The sequence below is a fragment of the Misgurnus anguillicaudatus genome, chromosome 1 (assembly GCF_027580225.2).
Source record: "Misgurnus anguillicaudatus chromosome 1, ASM2758022v2, whole genome shotgun sequence".
Taxonomy (NCBI): domain Eukaryota; kingdom Metazoa; phylum Chordata; class Actinopteri; order Cypriniformes; family Cobitidae; genus Misgurnus; species Misgurnus anguillicaudatus.
This window is the reverse complement of record NC_073337.2, coordinates 32174942-32200090: the sequence shown is the minus strand read 5'-3', so window position 1 is coordinate 32200090 and position 25149 is coordinate 32174942. Positions and strand designations below refer to the sequence as shown.

The 25149-nt window shown below is 38.2% G+C and overlaps 1 protein-coding gene across 4 annotated transcripts; it reads right to left on the bottom strand.

Annotated features, from left to right (window-relative positions):
- Positions 1–364: 364 nt before the first annotated feature.
- Positions 365–16122, bottom strand: LOC129432261 (ubiquitin carboxyl-terminal hydrolase 15). Of its 4 annotated transcripts, XM_073870030.1 has the most exons (22): positions 15900–16119; positions 15313–15440; positions 14770–14900; positions 13123–13249; positions 12698–12843; positions 12016–12077; positions 11755–11844; positions 9658–9802; positions 8998–9171; positions 8141–8299; positions 7809–8033; positions 7430–7513; positions 7261–7355; positions 6921–7109; positions 6250–6365; positions 3067–3341; positions 2802–2873; positions 2600–2715; positions 2252–2401; positions 1950–2053; positions 1693–1781; positions 365–1607 (listed from the first exon to the last, which is right to left on the bottom strand). In XM_073870030.1, the coding sequence occupies exons 1-22, from the start codon at positions 15986–15988 to the stop codon at positions 1389–1391; spliced, it is 2985 nt and encodes a 994-aa protein (XP_073726131.1). In that variant the 5' UTR covers positions 15989–16119; the 3' UTR covers positions 365–1388. The 4 variants fall into 4 exon arrangements, 3 of the variants coding, with proteins under 3 accessions (XP_073726131.1, XP_073726138.1, XP_073726143.1); XM_073870037.1 differs by lacking the exon at positions 11755–11844 and having other exon boundaries at positions 15900–16120; XR_012370646.1 differs by lacking the exon at positions 365–1607 and having other exon boundaries at positions 1746–1781; positions 2220–2401; positions 15900–16122.
- Between the last annotated feature and the right edge of the window lie 9027 nt (positions 16123–25149).

Sequence of the window (25149 nt, the reverse complement as noted above, 5' to 3'; positions counted from 1 at the left end):
TCATGCTTTAGTCTCTATCTGTACAGGATCTGTATTTACTGCAATAAAGTGCCACAATGCAAAGGACTGAAAAGAAGCCCTATAGAAATAAATTATCTTGAGCCATCAGGAATAAACATTTATAACATAAAAGCCCTGACAGGTTTCAAATTAAGTACAGATTTAAATGTTGTTGTCATTGTTCAAAATAATCCCAGTTTGAGATCCGATGCACATTTCTGCCCCTTTTGAGATTGTCAGGATATAATCTGTCCTCGGCTGTTTTTAAATGAGTGGATTTTTCATGAGTTATTTTGAAATGATTTAAAACAATCATCGTGATTTGCATTGTTAACAGTCAATGAACGTGTGAATGCAAGAACGCTTGAGGCTTTCCCAACTTTATTGAAGTCTGTATATAAATACACATGCACATTTCAAATGTAAACCACAGTGAACTCAAAAGTGCAGCTAAAGGAGATCCCTGTATCGTGCAAGGACGCCACTTTCATTTACAAAACCCCACAGGTGTGATTCAGTATCCTTAATAATCCAGAAGAGTATTGGCAAGACTTCTCAAAGCCACATTCAATTCATATTCGGTCTTCTCAGGTTTGTTTTTAATGCTTTCATATAAATAAATTAATTTATCAAATGTGCACTCACAGAGTGAACTCTTATGTACAGTATTAATAAAGCTAAAGCGCTCACTTACAGCCCAACACATCGCGTATGCCATCATCACATGTAAGAAACAACCCGCTATACAATCTGAAAACATTCATCACGACCACAGGCAAGAGCGACAAACTGCTCTCTACCTACAATTAAAGGTCGAATGAAGACATTTGGCAGGATATATGAGAGGGTTTGGCTGATCTGAGATCAGAGACAGTATGTGGGGAATGGTGCAAAGAAAAGGCAACAGTCTGAGATTACAGTTAAGGCTGAGGTGAATGAAAACATCTCATAAAATTGCCGCCCATGACCATAAAGTGTGAAGATAAAAGCTTTTATACCTTCACTCAACTCACTCAGTGTTAAACTAGAGGACTCGATTTACCAGCAGTTTAACTCTCTTAACTCTCAAACACGTGAACTGGCAATGCGACACGAGGCACAAACTCACAAACTGCAGCAGAAATGAAGTGATTGTGCCGAGCAGAAGAGAGCGGTCAGCAGTGCTTGACATTTCAACGTCTCCAAACCCTTCAGTTCAGTGTTACAAAATAAAACAACACGTACACGTAAAACTCTTCTCATCACTCGTATATGCGGCTCCTGTCATATTGAAGGAAAATCAAGCCGTTTCTTTCCTCTTTCTCACGATAGTGTCCGATCACTTCGCTCAGCCAGACGCAGGCCGGTCAGTGTAGATATGGCTTTGGATGCACGTTTGACCTTTACACTTAATTTGTGTTCATGGTAACATCTCGGTTGGGGCCGCTATCTTCCTCCTGCTCATTGTCATTTAGATCTTCCTCCTCCTCTTCTTCATCACTTCGAGCTATGGTCTCGTGTGGCGCTGGGCTTTCGTTCTCATCAGGTTCCTCACGATCCAGCGCGAAGTAGCCCGTACCTTTGACGGTGTCCTGCCGTTGGTAAAAGAGCACGTATGCCGCTTTAGACTGCGCAGACACACAAAGAAGAGAAGCGTCAGTTATTCAACAACAAAACAAGTAAAACTTCAATATTACTTCAAGTGTATCTCACCACTATCTGGTCCTCATTGGCTGGAGATACGCTGCTGTCATCAAAGTTGTACCATTTGTTATCGTCCTTGTTCTTTGCATAGGCGGTGTCTGACAATTAAACACAAGATACTTTCATTAAACAGATCATTTTAAAATCATTTTGTGTAAATATGTTCATTCAAGTGCAGTCAAAGTAAAGTGAGCTTCACAAGCGCTGTCCTGATCTGATCGAGTCTGTTGGTACTTGAGCAAATATTTACTAGTATGCATACTCACAGTGGCCGCCTCCCATTCCTCCGTAGTGATTGGACACAGCGATGAGGTCATAGCGACAGGGCCCAGCGTTGGGGTTGATGAGGAACTCGGACATATCGAGGTCACTGAAGGAACACATTAACTCTCATCAAACACTCGTAAAGAATTATCACGCGATGACTTTTAGTCAACTTTTTATATTTACCCTTACATTTATTTTAACGGGATCAAACGTCTATCTACTCAGAACGGACTGTGTCCTAGTAAAACTGAGCACAGTGGCTATCTTACATCCAAATCCATGCTAGTCCAGCGAGACGTACCGCAGTGGGAAATCCACGAGCGAGTCCAGCTTGTCCCTCATGTAGCGGCTGTAGGAGAAACGCTTCAAATGGACCACCAGAACCGGCGGTAAACACCACAGGTCAAGTTTCTTAGTAGCTTGCTGATGTTGCTTGCAGGTGGGACAGTACCTGTAGAATCAAACACATCTCGATTTAATGAGATTAAACCGTGTGACCCATCAACAATTTATATTTACTTGATTTAATCTATCTGTAACTAACTGGATAGTGAGGGAATGTTCTCTAAATCAATGTCTAAATATTTCTCAGGTGAATTTCAGGTTTCTTCTCTAACTCAACTCAAAGATGTAAATCATGAAGTCTCACCATGGATCTTCTACTCCAAGTTTCTCTTTGGTAGTGAAGAGTTCAATGCAGTCTTTCATTTTAAAAAAGCTTTTCTTCTGAGGTTTATAATCCATACTCTCATGCTTATCAAAGTCCTTTAAAAAAAGAAACATATCAAAGTTAATCTGCAATGTACAATCCACAATATTAACTAATTCAGACAGAAACGTGACAGTCGGACCTCCGCCGCCGTTTCATTGAAGTATTTTTTCTTCATTTCTGGTTCCCATTCCAATGAGACATAGCATCTATCCGCAGAAATATTTCATATCATCAAGTCCAAATAAACCAGACAAAAACAAATCACATTTTAATCAGGGACTGGACTTCTCCCTATAATTATAAGATCAAGCAAAGGATCATCTTAACCGATGACGTCTATACTCGTGTACATCAGCTATCACCAAAGACTGCAGAAAACTATAAAGAGCAGAAAGGTTTTTACCGCTGAGCCGCACGTGATCCTCATCGAATCGTATCTGCCGCGACTCTCCTTTGATGAAGTTTAAGTCGGTTTTGCCCATGTTGTTAAACTGGAATGTGAAAAGTCGCTTTCTGTTGCTCGTGAATTGCTGGCCTTTGGAGGAGTGCTCGGGGACAACGCCGTTCTCCAGATCGTTGTCGCAGCCGACCGAGTCCTCCGATTGGCTGTTTTCATTCTCTGAGGGAAGTTCCTGGTCCTGACTGGACTCATCGTCCGGCTCATCCGTCTCCATCTCACCTGAGAGATGACTCAATGTTCAGTTCAGTGGCTCCCTAATTACTACCATGAACGTGTAAGCGTGTAAATTGTGTAACTTGATATTGTGACTCTTTATATGTATTAGGGGTGGCACGGTTCATGAAAAAAATCCAAACAGTTCGGTTCGGTCATCTTGGTTCGGAGCGTGTGTGCGTTGCACGGTTCGACAGTTCATGTATGTAGCCTCGTGCCCTGTATGTGACCTCAGATAGCGTGTTTCCCTTTCATGTGAAAGAAGAGGTGACTGATGTGGAGAGAGAATGCTGCAGGTCATGTTACGTGTAGAAATGGCAAGTGGGCGAGAAAAGGAAGTCTGCCCGGAGTTGGAGGATGCGCCAGCGTGGTATAAGTTTGGTGTGAGGAATTTTTTTTTTATTTCATGTTACCTACGATGACAGCGGAAATAAAACAATAGATAGAACTGCAGTCTATGAGTTGAATGTGCTCGAACAGCCACACGCAACAGCCTTCCCTCCGCCCATTTATCTAATCTGAGGTACTAAACACAATGTTTTACGTCTTTTCTGCCTTCTGCTGGGAACATACGGTGGTGAATGGCGCTTTTTTTAGCCTTTCATTGATAAAACGAAAGTGGCTGATTTCCGCGTAGTTTCATTTTGCTAGCGTGCGAAAGTTGCGCGATCTTTTTTCATAAATTGCCCCTCAAAGTAATCAGGACAGAAGTGGACAAAAGAGACGTATTTAAATATTAAAGGTGTAAACGTTATGTTTCTCTCTCGTCCACATATATTTAAGCAGTCTCTCAGTGATAAATCTTAGAGCTACACTACAAGTTTGCAGTTTGATAAATGCAAGTTATCTTTGTGTGCTAAAAAGGCACATAAGTTCATGTAGATGGCAATTCACAATCTATTTTTTTGCCAGATAAATGAAAAGCATGTTGAAATCATCAATGTCTTTCCTCTTGCTGGATCAAAATCTCGCCTGGCTTTCCTCAGAGATGGAATTCAGTTTGTGCATGATTACATGATATAACTTTAATACTGTATCCTAAATTATGGATAATTAATACATTAATAAGATAATACATTTCCGGAGTGTTAAAAAAAATGTTAATCTATCACGACAAACTATATATTGTTGGAAAGGTCTAAGAATGTAGTTTTCATATTTCAAAACCTTTTAGCAGTAATAATAATGCAGAAACTGTAATTTATTCATTTGTGACACAAGTATGCACCAAACCTCAAAGCAAACCAGCACAAACCTCAGTTTTTTGACAATTTTATGTATTAAAAATTATACTATATTGCATTTTTATTTATTACAAATAAATGTAAACTGCTTTAAAAATATATATATATTTTCACCTCCAGACACTTCCCTAAAAAACGTTGAAGTGTCTTCTTTAAAACCAATAATTACCAAAATTAAAACCAAAATTAGGCTTCTAGATAAAAAAAAAGTTATATTAATTTAAAGGTGTATATCGCCTTTTCACCAACCCCCCACTCAAAAAGGGCTGCGCCAGTTAAAGGCAGGGTAGGTAGGAATTATCTAAAAAACTTTTTTACAAGTTTGTCTAAACTGTCTTTATATACAAATACATAATTAAAATGTAATTACTCTGGAAAAGAGAGTGTGGAACTCGAGTGTCTGTAGACCTCTCACGACTGTGTTAAACACAGTTAATTATTTCCATCCGGGACGAAACATATGATTAGCTTGCTCAAATATCACTCTCTCTCGCGACCATGGCTCCACCCGTTGCTATGGGATCTGCCCAGACATGCGCACACCCGATTGATTTGAACGTGCACGAGGCAATAGGAAGAGCAATAGTACAGCAGAGAAATAGCACTAACAACTCACAGAAACTGCATTCACATCTTACAGTACCTGCATATCCAGTCAGCGAAGGCAAAAAAGGAATAAATGAAGCAATCAAACGAGAGGAAATATCGCGTGGCTTTTCCTCGAGTCGATGATGCGGTAGCGGTATTGTCTGTGGAGTGTAGTCCTCGTCAGAGTCAACAATGCTTTCATCACAGAAACTCTTCCATGCAAAACACTGGCTGAGTGAGTAGCCATCCGTTTATAAAAGCCATCTGTTTATATTCCTAGTGATAAAGTTAGGTGTATTATTACATGTGATTGTGACTTGATGTTATTACATGCACCGCGCTCCTTCCTCTCCGCTTGTCTGAGGTAATTCGCGCGTTCATGTGTTTTGGGGGCGTGGCTTAAGAAGAACCCCAGAAGGGAGGGGGTGGAGTGAATGGAAAAGTTAGCTGTGTTTAAAACAGTGCTGAGAGGTCTACAGACACTCGATTTTTATACTCTCTTTTTCAGAGTACTTACATTTTACTTATGTATTGATATATAAAGTCAGTTTAAACAAATTTGTAAAAAAGTTTTTTTAAATAATTCCTGCCTATCCTGCCTTTAAAGGGTTAAAGAAAAAATAACAACAAGAACCGTACAGAACCGAGAACCGTGACCTTAAAACCGTGATACGAACCGAACCGAGGGTTTTGTGTACTGTGCCACCCCTAATATGTATATATGAAGAGTTTCGTCGCAAAACGAGATAACCACCGTTTTTTTTAATTGTTCAGAAATCTCTTTTTTAGGTTGTGCATTCCAATTAATTTCAATGCAAATGCAGTTGGTTTGATTTAAACCTTCATAACTTAAAAAATACACATAAGTAGCACCACAAAACAAAATAATAACATGATAACATAATATTAAACATGTTTTGACAAAAATGTTAAAAAATGGATTTATCTCGTTTAGCAACGAAACTCTTCATATTATAAAGTAGAATAAAATAATATATTATAAGTGTTTGCACTGCTACATGTGAAGCATTTAAATGTGTAGCATGAAGTTGGTCAAAGGTGCAATCAAACAGCGAGCTTACTGGCCGACCCTTCCTCGATCACGCCGTTGGTTAGGTTGCCGTTAATCGAGTGATGTTTGGTGGAGTCCGTCTCCTCAGACTCCTCCTCCTCCTCGACAGCTGAGCGAATGAAACGACTGTAAATGACATCAGACAAAAGCACTGGAGTTTAACTTACAATCAGGCGCTCACAGTGAGAAACACGTTACATGTTTGACACGGACAGAAGTTACGTGACGTGAAGACAACAAAACATAAGTGAGACTAAAGCCCAGTTTATACTTCTGTGTCGAGTTTAGTCTAGGCGTAGACGCCTTCCCTGTGCTGTAGACTGAAACGCACCTCCCCAAAAATCTAACAACACGTCAACTCTTTGGCTAGAAGTGCTGCTGCTTCTTCAGCCGTTGCTCTGATACTGTAGATTACATCAATTACAAACCCACTGACGCCGCCTACTAGCGGTCTACATGTCAACACAGACAACGATGCAGAAGAATAAATGAAAACTAAAGCGTAACCTAACGGCTTAGAGGATACTGCATATAAAGATGACCTTTGAGATAAAAGTGAGATTACATTTAAGATAAGAATGAGCCAAAGACTGAAAAAGTCTGAGACCAATATAGTCATACTAAGACTGACACTAAACAAAGAAAAGTGACATTGAAAGTTCTGGCACAAAACATGTTTACCACAGCCACCGCAGGAGTAGATTGTAGAAGTTATCTTCATCGAGTACTCGAGGTACAGCGAGCAGGAAGGGTTGGCCGAACAACGGCGTGCTGGTGTGGTTGAAACCAGACTGCTTGTATTTTTCTTTCAGATGAACAGGAATCACCACATGATCCGTATCCTCCTGTCTGTTCACAGCAACCTCAAACCTACACCATGAAAAACAGCAGAAACACACACACAGACGCACATACACAGACGCACACACACACACACACGCACGCACGCACACAAGCGCTGTGTCATGATCCATTACTCTGATTGGTGTTTTTATAACTGTTGCTCTACGCAGATACTCACACATAAATGTCATCTCGATCAATAATGCTGCTCAGGTTCTCATTGGCTGCAAAGATTCGATGAAATCTGTGGTTGTAAATGTCCGTCACAATCATCTAAACAGGAAGAAAGAAATTATGAAATATATTAAACGCACGATCCCATAAAGAGACTTCAGACGAACCGTTACCTTCTCGGCAGGAACGCCGGACACAGCAGATAGAGATGCACACAGATCAGATATTGAGCCCACTTTAGGCATCGTAACCTTGTACTGAAACAAACAAGAAATGAAACACTGTTAGCCAAAAACATTTAGTCCTGTAACAGCCATCATTATACATGTAGTCTCCTTCATTTCTATCACTTATGATCTAAAATAATCAGCAAAAATCTTAAACTTAGGCTACAGTTGAATTCAGTCATACAAGCAAAATATAATAAACACAATACAACTAATAGAAATATAACACATATACATGACCCATGCCTAGTGTTTGACTAGTTTTCTGATATTAACCACCGCTCAAAGGACACACACTCATAACAGCGTCTTTCTGCAAGCGTACCTGTGTGCGTTTGACCAGAGGGTCCAGCCACACCAGGAAGACATTCAGCGTCCGCTCCTTCTTCATCGGCAGAGGAAGAGTCAGATAACAGAAGGGGTCAAAGGTCACAGAGATCTTGGAGCACACGGGACAGACCAGCGTGGACTTGAAAAGGCCATGAAAAATATCTACGATGATGGAGTCGTTTCGCTTGATGTGGTTCTGCCAGGCTTCTTCTGCGACCACCTACAGGAGAACCATTTCAAACTGTGTTCCTGTGACGTTCTTCACCTCAGACCCATCATAATGATGATGACAGAAAGGCTAATCATTTCGTTTATCGGTAGGGTTACCTTGTCGGGCCTGCCGTCGGCGTCTTTCATCTGAATGTACGGCTTCTTCCTGATGCGGTTCAGATCTTCGTGAAGTCCGTCCAGCAGGAAGGCCAGCAGCTCGTGAGAGTCCTGCTGCTGATAACCCGAAAACTGAGGAGCAAACCGACCCACCTGAGTCTGCAGGAACACAGAGACATCTTTAGATTGTGATGATGATTTTATAACCGTGATCATTAATTAATAATGATTAATAAACACCACAGATAAAATCCTAAATATATTTTTGCTGGGATTGAATGTCTAAAATACAAATACCTTTAAATTCCCAGTTATTCTTATGTAACAGATCCGATAATCTTGAATTGATTGTGTTGTGTGTTTATTAATTAAAGATGTTGTTAAACTGTAATGACCTCTCTGGTTAGGAGGATACAGGGAGGTTATCATGGCTGTTTACCAGTGGTTTAACTGGATTATCAAAGCTAGTTTCTGAAATACAGGCTTTTATATGAAGCACCTCAAATACTGAAACAATGCTGATGTTTAGCTGTGTTTATATCACGTAAAATGTTTGAGATGATGATCCGTCCTAGCTTGACTTTTTACAGAAGAACTGAAAGTAAATGGTATCCCTCAATCTTATTTTTACTATCACAATAAAATCAACCCTAATTTTTCAAGAACGTCAAAATTCATGATGTGTAAATAAAAAAGACCTAACACTTCAGTATTTGATATATTGGGTTACACACACAGGGTCTGTGTAGAAACTGTTCTTGCTGATAGTCGAGTGTGACCGAATAAAGTCTGAACATGAATGCTACTGAAGTGTCTGAGCTTCAATTCTCACGAGAAACTCTTTACACCCGCTTTACCTTAAAGGGTCTGGGTGTGACGTAACTGTATTTCCCTGACCAGAGCTGCTTGGTGAGCTCAGCGTAGGCTTTGGCGATCTCGCCCTTCATGCCTAAAGGATTGTCCTCGTTCAGCTCGTCCTGGTAGCGATCTTTCAGGAAGAAGTCCGTCAGTGGAGGAATATTACTCAGACACTGAAACACAACCAACACCAGCTCAATGCAAACACAGATAAAAGTCTCTCAAGAACACGGACAGATGACCCTAAAACAACAGAAACTTCATAGAAATGAAAAAAATATATTGAACATTAAGAAAAGACCCTTCAGATATTTTGCATTGTTGTCATGACCATCAAACATTTCTCCACCACGTTCACATCACAGTATAATGTCAAAATAATATGAAGAGTAAACGATTAGTGGTACTGTCTATAATGAATGTGGAATTAAACAGAAAAACAACACATTAAATGATTATATTACAATAATGAGAGTCTACAAGAAGAAAAAGTAGTGAACAGTGGTGTTTAGCAGATACTCATAACAAAGTGGTATGTCAGTCTGGATTAGATTTTCAGCGGCTTTTGCATCCGAGCTTTTCAAATATAAAACACACATTAATAAAAATCAGCCCATGCCTCGGATCCGTGATAAAACAGCATTGAGAGACGTCATCACCTGTATGGCAGAGTTCATGAAGCAGGTGTTGCCCAGGTTGGAGAGTCCACAGAGTCCGGCTTTCTCGCTTCGGTTGCCCTGATCGCAGTAATCGTAGCTGCTGTACGACGAGTAGGACGACAGGCTGTAGCTGGAGTTCTTCATGCTACGGAGATACGCGAGAGACAGATTAAATACAGACGCACTGACAAAAGAGCATCATTGGGACATGCGGTGACAGCGGCTGTGGGCGAATGCAGATGAACAGGGTAATGCAACAACCAAAAACAAGCAGGAAAAGCAAAAGAAACTCACAGCGGCTCTGCCCTGCTGTTTACTGCAACATCAGATGTGAAAAACACTCACTCGTCCTCACAGAGTTTCTTTCATAACAGCGGCACACTTTTACATTTCACTTCTCTAGATCAAATCACACTAAACTCACACCCATATTATATCCTTCAATGTTTTGTGTTAATATACAAATATTGCTTCTGTGAATAAGTAAGAAAGCTATGACTTCTGTTCCTACAGTTTTTACATTGAAGGTCACAGATTCTGTACTAGAGGACGTCGTTGTCTTTTAACATCTCTGCTTTGATGATATTAACAAACTGCTAAACTAAACAACATCACAAAATTAACAAGGCAAACAAATATCAGGAGAAATATTTCTCTCAAATCGTCCACCATCTTTAGTTTCCTGATGAGCTTGTTGTAATAGACCCCTTCACGGTTCACGTCACAGGCGGTTCCCACTGCGCATGTCGGGGTCAGAAAAGTCATTACAGCAGATTGAGTTGCGTATTATTCGTTGTCATCAAAAATGCCTACTTGCGTCGTGGGCTTTGAAAATCGCACCAGGTCTTCCGTTAAGTTTTCGCGATTCATGCAGAATCTCAAAAAATACAACATCTGCGGCTGCAAGCAATTAACGTGCAGACTGGGACAATACGGAGATCAAAGAGGCTTGTGTTTGTTGTGTTCACTTCATTTGTGGTAAGTCATCATTTTTCAGCCCTGTTAGATTAAATTATAAAGCCTGGATGGTATGAACAGTTTGACCCCATGCTGCACGCGCACCTGAAAGTCATTCAATGTTTACAAACCTAGAAGGGGTCTATACATTCTGGAAATGAGTTCTTCACAAAAAATACTGCTTTAGGGGTGCTTCATATTTCACATCTTTTGCCTGGACAATAATGTTATTTTGAATGTAGACATGTGGCAAGCACGCTCAAAGCGAGAGCATGTTGTGTGACGAGCTCTTTTTCCAGGTATGTCGGCAGCCCTCAAACGCGTCATCATCTGAGACAATGTAGTGACCAAACACATTTCTGTCAAGTTACACGATGCACATTTAAGGCCCAAGTATACGTGAACACAGTCAAGGGGCAAAGGCAGCTCACTAGGTTAAGAAACAGAGCTGAAAGTCAAAACTTCAAACACAACACAATGCAAGCATCACAAAGTGAATCTCATTATTTTGTCATCAAAGGAAAATTCAGGGTTTAATATTAAAGTTGAGATCAATCAGATGTTTTCGGTCATGTAAAAATCACAGTAAGGTGTTTATAATAAACGACAGGTCTTCAACGTTGTTCCTGGAGGCCACCTGACCTGCAGATTTTATTTCCAGCCCTCCACTCCAACACACATGCATCACATTTTTAGGAAGCCCTGAACAACTTGATTAGCAGGTTAGGCTTTGATTGGGGTTGGAACTGAAATCTGCAGGTAAGAGACATTAATTCAGCCGCTACTACAGTTACAGCAGCACACTAATGTGGTTGATAAGTCATTTAATCAGATTAATCAGACTGTCACACATCAAAACTTGCTGATGAAACAGGACCGAATGTATAATGACAAACAATATGTTAACAGCGTTCATTAAAAACAACACTACCGTTTACTGTCAGACAAGTTACGACACGCACACAAAACACAGCAGCGTAACATCACACGATCATCATCATCATCCACACACACGTGTTGGACTTTAATAGCCTTGATCTTAGAGAAGCTGAAAGTGTACGAACATCTGCAACGGGTTATACCTTGCGACCGCCTATCTTAGCCCCTCCCACCCATAAGCCACACCCACCCGGTGCTTACTTGCGGCCGCTGAAGCTGCTGTTATGACTGTTTGTGAGAGATGAAGGGCAGATCTTTGGTAAAGCAGAGAGATTGGAAGCGCCAGATGACCTTCAAAAGAAAAGAAGAGCAGGGGTTAAAAAAAACGCCACCATTCACAACCATGACGCAAGCAAAGAGGAGAAACGTTGAGTTAAAGGAGAAAGCAACAAAAGTGTGTCAAAGAAAGCGCTTTCCATTCGGCCATATAACAATCCTGCAGACTACAGATGAACGGCTTACTTAAGCGAGGAGGAACCTCGAGGCCACGAGCCGTCTTCATTCTTCTGCTCGATAACAAGGACCTGAAGGAAGACAAACAAATAAATCAATGATATGAGTAAGAGACGATCAAACATCAAAGCTTTTAGATTCTGTTTCTATAATCAGTGTTGTTACTAAACTACCACATTTATTGGAGGATGAAATGTGGTCTGATATATATTACATAAAGAAATCTATCATATTATTTCATATTATTGCTTGGAGTTGACGCGTCATCAATGTGCAGCTATAAAAGCACACAGACATACCAGGATCTGTACAGTGAGAATTCATGTGTAATGTTTTCATGTCTATGTTTAAACTGTCCCCATGAAGTGAGTTTTTATAGACAGCTTTTTTTATTGACTGTTTTAATTTTTATGTTTTTATGATGATCACGTGAACGTGACGCTTCCTCCTGACAGCCTGCAGCAGTATCTTTCTCATTCAACACATTATGATTTATTTGAAGATGAATATAAACAGTAACAAAGATATTAACCAATTACATTTATTCAATATTGTATTCGATTTTATACAAAATATTGATTCTAAAATCAATTGAGACTGTGGTGCATAAACTCGACAGCTCATCTAATACAACATCTGTTCATGTGTCAGACATCAGACGTACATGATGAATGTGTTTAGTTAGTTTTACCTGTCCCTGGTAAAGCCCAGCGTCCTGAATTGTGCTGTCAGGTTTATTTAGAGGTTCAAATGTGTTGCTCATATATTTGTTCCACAATCTGATTTCCTTCTCGTCAGGAATACTGAATAATTTCCGCATCTCTCGTTCGATGGAGTCTGTCAGGATAAACACATCGATTAAAGTCTTTCAGCTCATAAAAAACTAACCATTTGCAAATATACTAAAATGCTCGACTGTAGGAAAAACAAAACCTGAAAAAAGTAATAAGCAAACTACAGTTATTTACCACTGAACTGAAATGTTTTTAATATCCTTAAATGGTCTGAAGGTTTAAGTTTATATATAAAGAAAGTAAATCAGCCAATAAGAGCTCAGAATAGAAGTGAACTCTTTCAATAGATGAATGACTATATAGAGAGAGGTCATGATCTCACCGATGGTGTCCGCTTTGCTGAATCTTCTGATGATGACGTTCTCCATGTTGCTGTCTTCACATAATTTCAGTTCGGTGAGGTAGACTTCAACCTTACAGTGTTTGACAAACATCCCCTGCTCCACCACCTGATAAACACAACATAACCACATCATCATCATCATCATCATCATCATCAGACAATAAAAACACATTACATTATAAACACAACACGCAAGTACAGGTACATCACAACCTGAATCATTTAGCAGGCAGATAAAGTGCATTGTGAAATAACAAATCAAATCTAAAAACACTTATTTTCCCAATACATAAATATTCCAGGTTATGATCATCAGAAATCATTTATTACTAACAAACAAAGATAAACACGCATGACTAAATCTAAATCATAGCTGCGAGTTTCAACGTCATGCTGGCTGCTGATGTGTTGATACGAGCAAATCAGCGAGAGTCTTATTTTAGCAGCAGGGCTGAACAGCTGAAGAGTTGCAGGCTATTTATTTCACACACGGCCCTTCCACCAGTAAGACCACACCGCTAAACACCACCAGAGGAAAACCCTGCCGAGTATCTCCATCAGGAAACTACCACCATTCCCACCGTAGCCGAAATGAGACCGGCACACTTCGCGTCCTCAAAAGCCCAAACGTCCGATATTCACGGCCTGCAAGATTTTTTATCTGCCTTTCAGAGTGCCGTCGTCCCAGCGGGGTTTGACCCTTAGTCGGCATTTCTCCTCTTTACAAACGACAACAAAAACTCAGTGTTTTCTATCAAACCTCAGGTGGTGTCAAGAGCCGAGCAACAGGTGATCCGCGTTTGCGCCCCACCAAACCCTTTAACAAAGCCCAGAAATGAAAGAAAGGCCGAACCTCTCGCATGCTGTTGCTTGTCGATGGCTCCATGCAGCCGTGCAGTCACGCGGTGACCGAGTGGAAACAGAAATAGCGCAGCTACTCGATACCACACCAACAAACATGGCAAGAAGGGGCGTCTCAACCGGCAGAAAGAGAAGCAGCAGCCGCCATCACGACATGACAGAGACTTCATTTGACAAAACCTCACCAATGCCCTTCTTTCAATTCATCCCACATTTCCTTCATGTGACAAACTTTTAATTTACTACAATAAAGAATCAAATTAAAGTACAATCAGAAATATGACGGATCATAACAAACGCTTTGGACGGTGATAAGGGGGAAAGTCATGAAATGGGTTAGGAACAAGCACCGCTCGTATTTCACCAAACAAAAAAATCAAGAAATTGTATTTGATAGCTAATAAAGTTTATAATACTATAATAGCTCTCAATCTGTAACACATCACATCAGGATCTGTTGTATGATCTTTTTTTCACATAACGCATGTCATCGCCCATCTTATTTAGCATGGTTAGTTGATTCAGCGGGTCAGATTGCTTTCTCACCACAAGTGAACCGTTCCAGAGTTTATTTCCAAGTGAACCGAGACCCCCTCATTCAGGCAATCTAGGACCGATTTTATTTGGTGTGGATCCGAGCACAACTGTCATGTTCATGTATGCCAAAACAAACTGAACCAAAAGATCAAATGCACCTGGTTCTGGAAGAAGAACTCTTTTGATTTTAATATATCTATCGTCATCTGTCAGATTTTCTTCACATACCTTTCGAGCGATAGGTTCCTGTCCATCTTTTAGGCCGTACCAGCTGACTAACTTATTCCAGCCCTCGGTGGGCACCAGGATGTAATCCAGCTCATCGATGAGATGTTCCTTAATGCCCAACACATCTTCATCTTTAAGCAGACAACATCTGTATTAAACCTCACCTTCACTTTAATCTTAAACTGTGTTGCACAGATATCTTCACTAAAGAGATTGACTGAACCTCAAAACAATTTAAATCTGAATAACCAGCAAATATTAGACCATGTTGAAATTCTCAATGCAATTCTCAAGATGAAATGATAAAAATTATCATTATTAGTTAATCATCATGTTTCAGACATTTAAAGAACCACACAGATCAAACACTGAATCATACTAAAATATCAATAACCCGCTTGAATAGCTCGAGATTTTGAGATTAACGTGAAGGGAAAGCACTGATGCATACTTTTATCAACATCTCTGACATATTCATTTACACACACACACACACACACACATTAATATGAATTCTTTATATGGTGTGAATGTACGACAGACCTTTAAGCAGGCCGGAGTTATCCACCGGACCGGGATAGACGTTCTGATCGCCCATCTGATATTTGTCCCAGCTGTCAAAGCCCACATATTTCTTCCACTGCTTAAACCAATGACTGTCAACTAAATACCTGCGTGAAGAAGATAAACACACAAATCAAGTCTTCATGATGACACAAAACTTCAAATCATAAACCCTTGCAAAAATATATCACAATAACCAGCAAAATACAACTGTCTACTGTAAATACATTTACCGTACTATAGTAAATCCCTAAATTAAAAATCCAGTTGAGGACTGTCGATAAACATCAGCAATCACAGTTGTACTCACTCATATAAAGTGTGTTGTCATTCTAACAGATCATCATTATATTGGGTACAGATTTCATTTCCTTTTGTAAAATATTTATTTTAGACAGACAGTTGCTGTTTGTGTGTGCACGCGCGTGAGACTTGGTCACTGTCATGACTCTGATCATCATGCCTGATCAGCTGTATTGATCCTCGTGTTATTGTTGATTGATTAGACTTTCAAGTCGCGTTTGCTCGCGTGTCTCTCGTGTATTATTTTCATGAGAGTCTCTCACCAAGTGTCGGCTCTGCGCAGCGGCGTCTTCAGGAGCGTCGCGATCTCTCCTCTTTGCGTCTCCACATCCGCCGCTCCGCCTTCCGCCATTTTCACTCGAGCACTGCATGCTGGGAGGCGTTACGTCACCACGCACGCCGCAGACCCTCGGCGTACGACGTCAGCCCCGCCCCGCTAAGATTTTTTTTGCATCGCCCCGCTAAGATTGTGATGTTGTTAAAATGAGTCTGCGTCCCAATGTCCCATCTGTTTTAAAGAACTCAAATGTCTGCACTTTTACACAATTAATCATTTTTGTTGTAAAGCAGTTGCCAGGTGATAGTTGTCATGAATCATGTGTCGTCACACACTTAGAGGAACGCCCCCTTGCGGGAAGAGCGCGCGCGTGTGAGTGGTTTCTTTAGTTTAGCCTAAAAATAAATATCAGTGTGATGAAGCTACTTTAAAACTATACTTAGATAAAATACAACCTATTTATCAGTAAAAGTAGTTAAAGTACAGCCAAGCTACCCTTCTGAAAACTAGTTAGATACTATACAAATTAAAAAGTAAAATGATCTTTTATTACAAATTACTGAATATAAAATAACTGAATATAATTATTAATAAAGAATATTTTAAGGAAATTATTTGATTTCAGTGTTGTTTTAGTTTGTGAGCAACACAATACTCAAATATTTATGTCAAACTGACAGTCTTTAAAATTGACAATGAATGAGTATAAAAAAGGAAAAAAATAGAGAGCAAAAAATGTTTAAATGGCTTTTATTTCAGCTCTTTATCAGTGGCGCGTGCAGCGGTACCACGAGAGGGCGCTTTAATTAATGCTGCTTTATTTCATTGAATTGATTGTTGATGTATCATTGTACCCTCATAACATATAAAAAAGCAAGAGAGATTAAAACAAAATAAAGTTTCATGTTGGTAAAAGCTGATTGGTTTATTTTAGTCTTTGTAATTGGCGGATTAAACACACATCACACTGTCCGGATGATGTGAATGTTTCAGAGGTGTATAATACTTGAGTATTTTAGTTACATTTTCCAAGCATCTGTGCTTTATCAGAATGTTTGTCTTGGGAAAAAAATTACTTTTCTTTACTAAAAAATGTTCACTACATTCTAAAGCATAGAATCATACTGTGTATTCATTATATATTGCATATTAAAATTGATTTAATGCCTAATTACATAAAAATTGTGCACTTTTACTTTCTTGAGTAAAAGTATGAAAAAATGTACTTAAGTAAAATTACAAAAAATTACTAGATGCTTAATGTACTTAAATATTAAATATAAACCAAAAACTTGAAATTATGAAATGTAGTGGAGTAAAAATTATGATAATATGCTTTGGAATGTTTGTTTTCCAAAGAAAAGCACTAATAAAATACAAATAATTGAAAATTTACTTTTATGTAGAAAGTAAAAATACTTAAGTACTATACAACTCTGGAATGTTTGATCATGGAGCTAAACTCTGAAGGACACTGAACCAGGATCAGAGACCCCTGCATCAAGTTACTGGAAAAGCAGAAGGTTTCTCTCAACCATTACCAAAATTAATCATGGTTTTACTACAGTTAAAAAAACATAGTTAAAAAACGGCAGTAAAACTATGGTTACCACAAAATAACCATGTTTTCCCTTACGAGAATTAACCATGGTTTTACTAGAGTTAACACCACAAAACCATAGTTAGTGTAGTAAAACCATGGTTTTGCAAACAGTAATCAATACACCATAAAACCATGGTTGCTACACTTTTACCACAAAAAAAGGTTAATTTTGTTAATGAGATGTCAGATGTTTCCTCTTCATCTTTTTGTGTGTTTTTTGTCTTGTCTTGTGACGACGCTCTCTATTGGAAGGCAGTAGATGTGCATTGGTATGTTCTTATAGTAACTCGTCACCCACGGCCTAACAACAAACACAAGAAGAAAAACAATCTGAGATTAAATGTCATTTCAGATTTTGTAAAGCTGGTAGTGCACTCTTGGTAGTACATACTTGGTAGTGCGCTGGTTAAGCCTGAGTGATGTCAGATTTCCCCAACGTATGCGATTTTCTTCTCGTCTCACTTGGTGGAGCTCTTGTTCTCTGGTCTCCTCTCTGCGAATGCTCTCCTTCAGGTCCTGCTCTATACGGGCCAGCTGAACATTACATGAATAAGTTTGTTAATAACAATTTTACCACAATACCTCATAATGAACCCAACAGTATAAAGAGTAAAGAGTCATGATGGTTGCTGTTGTGTCACCTCGTCCAGTAAACATCTTTGATCTTTATGTTTCCTCTGATGATCGTGTTGTGCGCTGACGGCTTTATCTTCTCTCTTCTCAATCACATCAGAGTTAAACAGTGGAAATGAGCAGGACCTAAAAGAAAACAGAGATTGAACTGTGCACATGCAGTATTTAGTTTTAGGCGTATTATATTTAAACGTACAGTCTAAATAATGTTAGGTTGTTTCAAACAGGAACAAGCAAAGTGAATTTGAGTTATCTGAGCCAAAAGCATTGGATTCACTGATGTGCTGATGATGATGATGATGATGATGATGATGATGATGATGATGATGATGATGATGATGATGATGATGTTATGTGTGTGCATGATCTATAAATAACTGGATTACGCATATAACACCACCTTGAAGCCACCACAAAGTTCAAGCGGCCATCTTGCTATGCCCAACCACCAGAGGCGTCATTGATTTGCATTCAAAATCATGATGTTAATTCACCCTCTTTACAGCTTATCAATCACACAAGATTTAGTTTTAGGATATACTTCTGATGTTATTTGCAATGTTTATGTTTTAATCGGGCAGGATAAGAGATTTATAGAAAACATTATGGTGAGTTTGTCTGTTGTAATGACACAGGTGTGTAAATAAAGTTTTATGACATTAAGAGCAGTGTTATTTCTCTGAATAAGTTTAAGTTATAAAGTAAAGAAGACTTTTATTCTATGGTTTATTATAAGCATAGCGGCACAAAATTGGGGTTTTTATTTTTTAAAACATTTTCAGAATAAGCATGTTTGTCATTAATAATACATGTGCTGCTTATGTCTGATGATCTGATACTGTAATGAAGATGAATTAATAGTAAGTCACTGTTTAATAAGTATGTACAAATGCTTTGGACGTTTGCATTGTAATGATGTACGACTTCATATATAAAAACGGAGACTGTTTTAACCCTAACCATTTAGATTAGATAGATAGATAGATAGATAGATAGATAGATAGATAGATAGATAGATAGATAGATAGATAGATAGATAGATAGATAGATAGATAGATAGATAGATAGATAGATAGATAGATAGATAGATAGATAGATAGATAGATAGATAGATAGATATAGATCAGTGATGCAAACAGTCAGCAACAGGGTGCACAGGAATGGACTTTTGTCATGGATTGGGTGAGTCTCTTAATAGGTTCATAAATCATGATTTCTTTATATGTTTTTTACTAAAAGATTATATTCTGCTGCAAAAGTTTACAGTCCATTCAATATATAATAAAGTTTCTTTATAATAGTTTACTACAAGAAACACATAAAATGAATTGAAACATTTAACACAAATTTATGTTTGTTAACATCAACATTAACAAAGTCTTGCTTATATGGACTACAGATGGAAATGAGTCAATTCTGGCTAAATTTGGCACAGTTTACATGTTTTTTTGTATGGTTTATGTGTATTGTGGGTGAATAAATAGATCAACTTTAAAGGGGCCATGGCATGAAAATCTGACTTTTTCCATAATTAAGTGCTTGGGTCCCTAGTGCTGTTATCAACCTAGAAAATTTGAAAAAGATCAACCCAGTAACTTAGTTTTGGTAAACCATTCTCTACAAGCACATGAAAAAACAGGTCGTTGAAATTTGGCTCTCTTTATGATGTCATAAGGAGCTCTTATTATAATAATACCACCCCTTAATCCAACCACAGCACTGACATTTAGTGCAGAGAAAAAAATAATTCACAGAACAATTGAGTTTCAATTTCAACAAACCACCATCATTGTGATCAGTGTTTGCACTTCATCTGCTCATTTGCATTTTAAAGGACACACCCAAAACAACACATTTTTGCACACACCTACAAAGTGTCAATTTTAATATGCTATAATAAATTATTTATATGATATTTTGAGCTAAAACTTCACATATGTGCTCTGGGGACACCAAAGATTTATTTGACATCTTAAAAAATTCCTGTGACATGGCCCCTTTAAAATGTGTGTCTTTATAAATCAATCTTATTGATCCAGGTGTGACGCTGCACAGTAAGATTGAACGTCAGGTTAAAGAGAAACAAGCTTTAACACATCGCTTACCTCTTCTCCTTCTCAATCTGCTCTTTTGTCACTTCATTTCTTTCCATGTTGACCTGACAAGCAATGAAAAATCTATTTGTATGAAATCAATATTGACTTTTAAGTATGTCCAGAGATTTGTTGTCTTTTCTAACTCTTCAATTTCAAGAGCAGATTTTTCAAAAAAAGGCATAATAAGAGAACTACACTGAATTCATCCACAAGAACAAAAAAATAGATTTTTTATATTAAATTTACAAATGCTAAATTTACAAATGTCAAAACAGATAACATCATGTGCTAAACCTGAAAGTAAACAGATGTTCATGTGATGCTTACATTTACTAAACCCAACCAAACAAAATATAAAGAGATTTCAAAAGCAACTGCTGTGCAAAACTCAATCTATAACCAAAACAATACACTGTCTACAGTGACGCAGTTTCTGTTTTTTCATCTGATGTGAGTGTTTTTATGACATTGTGTTATGATTGACTAAATCTTTCTGTTAGAAGAGAAGATGTGCTAACTAGTTGATCTGAGACATGTTTACAGTGTTTTGGTGAACAGTGTGAGAGTTTAGTTGTGTGTTGTAAATGTGAAGGTGCATTAAGAGTTTAAAAAAACTATTAAAGGTATTGAAAAATCTGTCATAACAATTGTAAAAAAACTATAAATTCAAATTAATTCTGCATCCTGATATCATACACTTACTGACACTGAATTGAGCCATGTGTGCACGCGTGTGTGTGTGTGTGTGTGTGTGTGTGTGTGCACTTACTTATGTCACTTTTGGGGACATTCACCAGAGTACACACCAGTAAACTGAGGACCACCTTGACAATTTAGGACTTTTTTGATGTCCTCATTTGTTTGACTATATAATGGCATTCAGCATGTCCTAAAATGGTGTCCTAACTTAAAATCTCACTTGTCCCAAAAATGCACTTTTACATGATTTGTGTACTCAAAGTGTGTATGCCCCCCCACTAATTTGTGTATAATGCAGCGCCCTCTAGGAGAACTGCACTTCCTGAAAGATACACACTCGGGAGATTCTGACCAATCACAGGCCAGGAAGATTAGGGCCCCATATCGCCCCAATCGGCCATTAAATGAACTGCACATTTTAAATATAATGATAATCTGACCAATCAGAGGCCAAATACGCGATCAGTAGAGATTGCGGAAGATATTATATGAAAGAATGGACACATTATTTACAGTTGTTTAAAATAAACCCTATCAATTTAAAACAGACTAACCTGTATTAAGAATCAGGATCTCTTATGATGTGTTTCTCAACTTTGCATCGTATACTCGGTTTCTCTGTCGCGTCTGTGTAAAGATGACCCGTGCAGCCTCTCCCTCGACTCACTCATCGAGTGACTGACAGGACCCGCGGTACAGTAATGCAGGCAGCACGTGTGTTTGTGCTGCGCAGATCGATCGGTTTGTGACATCACAGTTTTGCGAAAGCGATTCAAAAGCACACTCAACCGTCTGTGCTCGCGGTAGTTTGATTTCATAGCCGGACCAATATGCGCAGCGCTGTATAAAATCGATAACAGTTGTTTATTAATGGTGCAGGAACAGTTTAATACAGCGGAGACGGACATTAGGCTTTAAAGGAAACATTTCTTTCTAAAAGTAAAGTGGTATGTTTACATTTAATGCAGTAGGTGTCATTACAATGTTTTTGTTTATTTAATTAAATATATATGACACAACGCTTACGAAAATTAACCATGGTTTTACTACAGTTAAACAAAAACAAATAGTAAACCATGGTAACCACAAAATAACCATGGTTGTTGATAACCAAAAACTATAATTTGTTAGTGTAGTAAAACCATGCTTTTGCTGATAGTAATCATTACCCCAAAAAACATGATTAATTCACTTTTAACACAATAAGGAAAATATGTTAAAACATGAGGAATTGTGTGCTTTTTGTTGCAGTTTGATTGGTTTGAATATTTTTTCCTTCTTTATGTTTAGTTTGAATAAAATCGATCTCTGACCATTCTGTTTAATTCAGATGGCTAAGCAGACTGTAGCCCAATCCCCACTCCACACAGTAAGCACAGCAAACATCACCTCATGGCATCAGATAGTGATTTATAATATAAACAATCCTCATGCCATATTTCATCATTAATTATTATATTCAGTTTCTAGAATAAGAATAAATGTGTATTTTCAGTTTATTAACTAAAAGCTCTAAAAACAATCACAAATCAAGATGAAGTTTATATGATTTTTATAATTATATAGCTGGAATTCAAAGAAGTAAGGTTAGCAGTTTGTCAGTCAGTGATTTCATGCTTTCCACCACATGTCACATCAGACTTTACAACACATATACAATTCTCATTCAGAAATAAAGTCATATAAGCTGTTTGTTTAGAGAACTGTATCATTTAATTTAAAAGGTGCAGTCCTCTGAAGTAAAGTTAGCAGTTTGTCAGTCAGTGATTTCAGGCCTCACATGTCTAAACGCCCTTCCCCCGACATCAAGTAGCACATCAGACTTTACAACACATATACAATTCTCATTCAGAAATAAAGTCAAGCTGTTTGTTTAGAGAACTGTATCATTTAATTTAAAAGGTGCAGTCCTCTGAAGTAAAGTTAGCAGTTTGTCAGTCAGTGATTTCAGGCCTCACATGTCTAAGCGCCCTTCCCCCGACATCACAGTAGCACATCAGACTTTACAACACATATACAATTCTCATTCAGAAATAAAGTCATATAAGCTGTTTGTTTAGAGAACTGTATCATTTAATTTAAAAGGTGCAGTCCTCTGAAGTAAAGTTAGCCTCACATGTCTAAACGCCCTTCCCCCGACATCACAGTAGCACATCAGACTTTACAACACATATACAATTCTCATTCAGAAATAAAGTCATATAAGCCAGCTGTTTGTTTAGAGAACTGTATAATTTAATTTAAAAGGTGCAGTCCACTGAAGTAAAGTTAGCAGTTTGTCAGTCAGTGATTTCAGGCCTCACATGTCTAAACACCCTTCCCCCGACATCACAGTAGCACATCAGACTTTACAACACATATACAATTCTCATTCAGAAATAAAGTCATATAAGCTGTTTGTTTAGAGAACTGTATAATTTAATTTAAAAGGTGCAGTCCACTGAAGTAAAGTTAGCAGTTTGTCAGTCAGTGATTTCAGGCCTCACATGTCTAAACGCCCATACCCCCACATCACAGTAGCACATCAGACTTTACAACACATATACAATTCTCATTCAGAAATAAAGTCATATAAGCTGTTTGTTAGAGAACTGTATCATTTAATTTAAAAGGTGCAGTCCACTGAAGTAAAGTTAGCAGTTTGTCAGTCAGTGATTTCAGGCCTCACATGTCTAAGCGCCCTTCCCCCGACATCACAGTAGCACATCAGACTTTACAATACATATACAATTCTCATTCAGAAATAAAGTCATATAAGCTGTTTGTTTAGAGAACTGTATCATTTAATTTAAAAGGTGCAGTCCACTGAAGTAAAGTTAGCAGTTTGTCAGTCAGTGATTTCAGGCCTCACATGTCTAAGCGCCCTTCCCCCGACATCACAGTAGCACATCAGACTTTACAACACATATACAATTCTCATTCAGAAATAAAGTCATATAAGCTGTTTGTTTAGAGAACTGTATAATTTAATTTAAAAGGTGCAGTCCACTGAAGTAAAGTTAGCAGTTTGTCAGTCAGTGATTTCAGGCCTCACATGTCTAAACGCCCTTCCCCCGACATCAAGTAGCACATCAGACTTTACAACACATATACAATTCTCATTCAGAAATTAATTCATATAAGCTGTTTGTTTAGAGAACTGTATCATTTAATTTAAAAGGTGCAGTCCTCTGAAGTAAAGTTAGCAGTTTGTCAGTCAGTGATTTCAGGCCTCACATGTCTAAACGCACTTCCCCCGACATCACAGAATCACATCAGACTTTACAATACAATTCTCATTCAGAAATAAAGTCATATAAGCTGTTTGTTTAGAGAACTGTATCATTTAATTTAAAAGGTGCAGTCACTGAAGTAAAGTTAGCAGTTTGTCAGTCAGTGATTTCAGGCCTCACATGTCTAAACGCCCTTCCCCCGACATCACAGTAGCACATCAGACTTTACAACACATATACAATTCTCATCCATAAATAAATTCATATAAGCTTTATTTTTATAGATGTGTATCATTTAATATATTAGGTTCAGTCCACTGAAGTAAAGTTAGCAGTTTGTCAGTCAGTGATTTCAGGCCTCACATGTCTAAACGCCCTTCCCCCGACATCAAGTAGCACATCAGACTTTACAATACATATACAATTCTCATTCAGAAATAAAGTCATATAAGCCAGCTGTTTGTTTAGAGAACTGTATCATTTAATTTAAAAGGTGCAGTCCACTGAAGTAAAGTTAGCAGTTTGTCAGTCAGTGATTTCAGGCCTCACATGTCTAAACGCCCTTCCCCCGACATAAAGTAGCACATCAGACTTTACAACACATATACAATTCTCATTCAGAAATTAAGTCATATAAGCTGTTTGTTTAGAGAACTTGATCATTTAATTTAAAAGGTGCAGTCCTCTGAAGTAAAGTTAGCCTCACATGTCTAAACACCCTTCCCCCGACATCACAGTAGCACATCAGACTTTACAACACATATACAATTCTCATTCAGAAATAAAGTCATATAAGCCAGCTGTTTGTTTAGAGAACTGTATCATTTAATTTAAAAGGTGCAGTCCTCTGAAGTAAAGTTAGCAGTTTGTCAGTCTGTGAATTCAGTCCTCACATGTCTAAGCGCCCTTCCCCCGACATCACAGTAGCACATCAGACTTTACAACACATATACAATTCTCATTCAGAAATAAAGTCATATAAGCTGTTTGTTT

Bases quoted from the DNA above. Each gene is read 5' to 3' on its own strand.
- LOC129432261 (XM_073870030.1), bottom strand. From the start codon at position 15,988: ATGGCGGAAGGCGGAGCGGCGGATGTGGAGACGCAAAGAGGAGAGATC. The intron at 11,845-12,015 runs GTAAGCCGTTCA...TTTCTTTTGAAG, and splicing joins CGAGGTTCCTCCTCGCTTAA to GTCATCTGGCGCTTCCAATC. The intron at 9,172-9,657 runs GTGATGACGTCT...GTTGTGTTTCAG, and splicing joins TCATGAACTCTGCCATACAG to TGTCTGAGTAATATTCCTCC.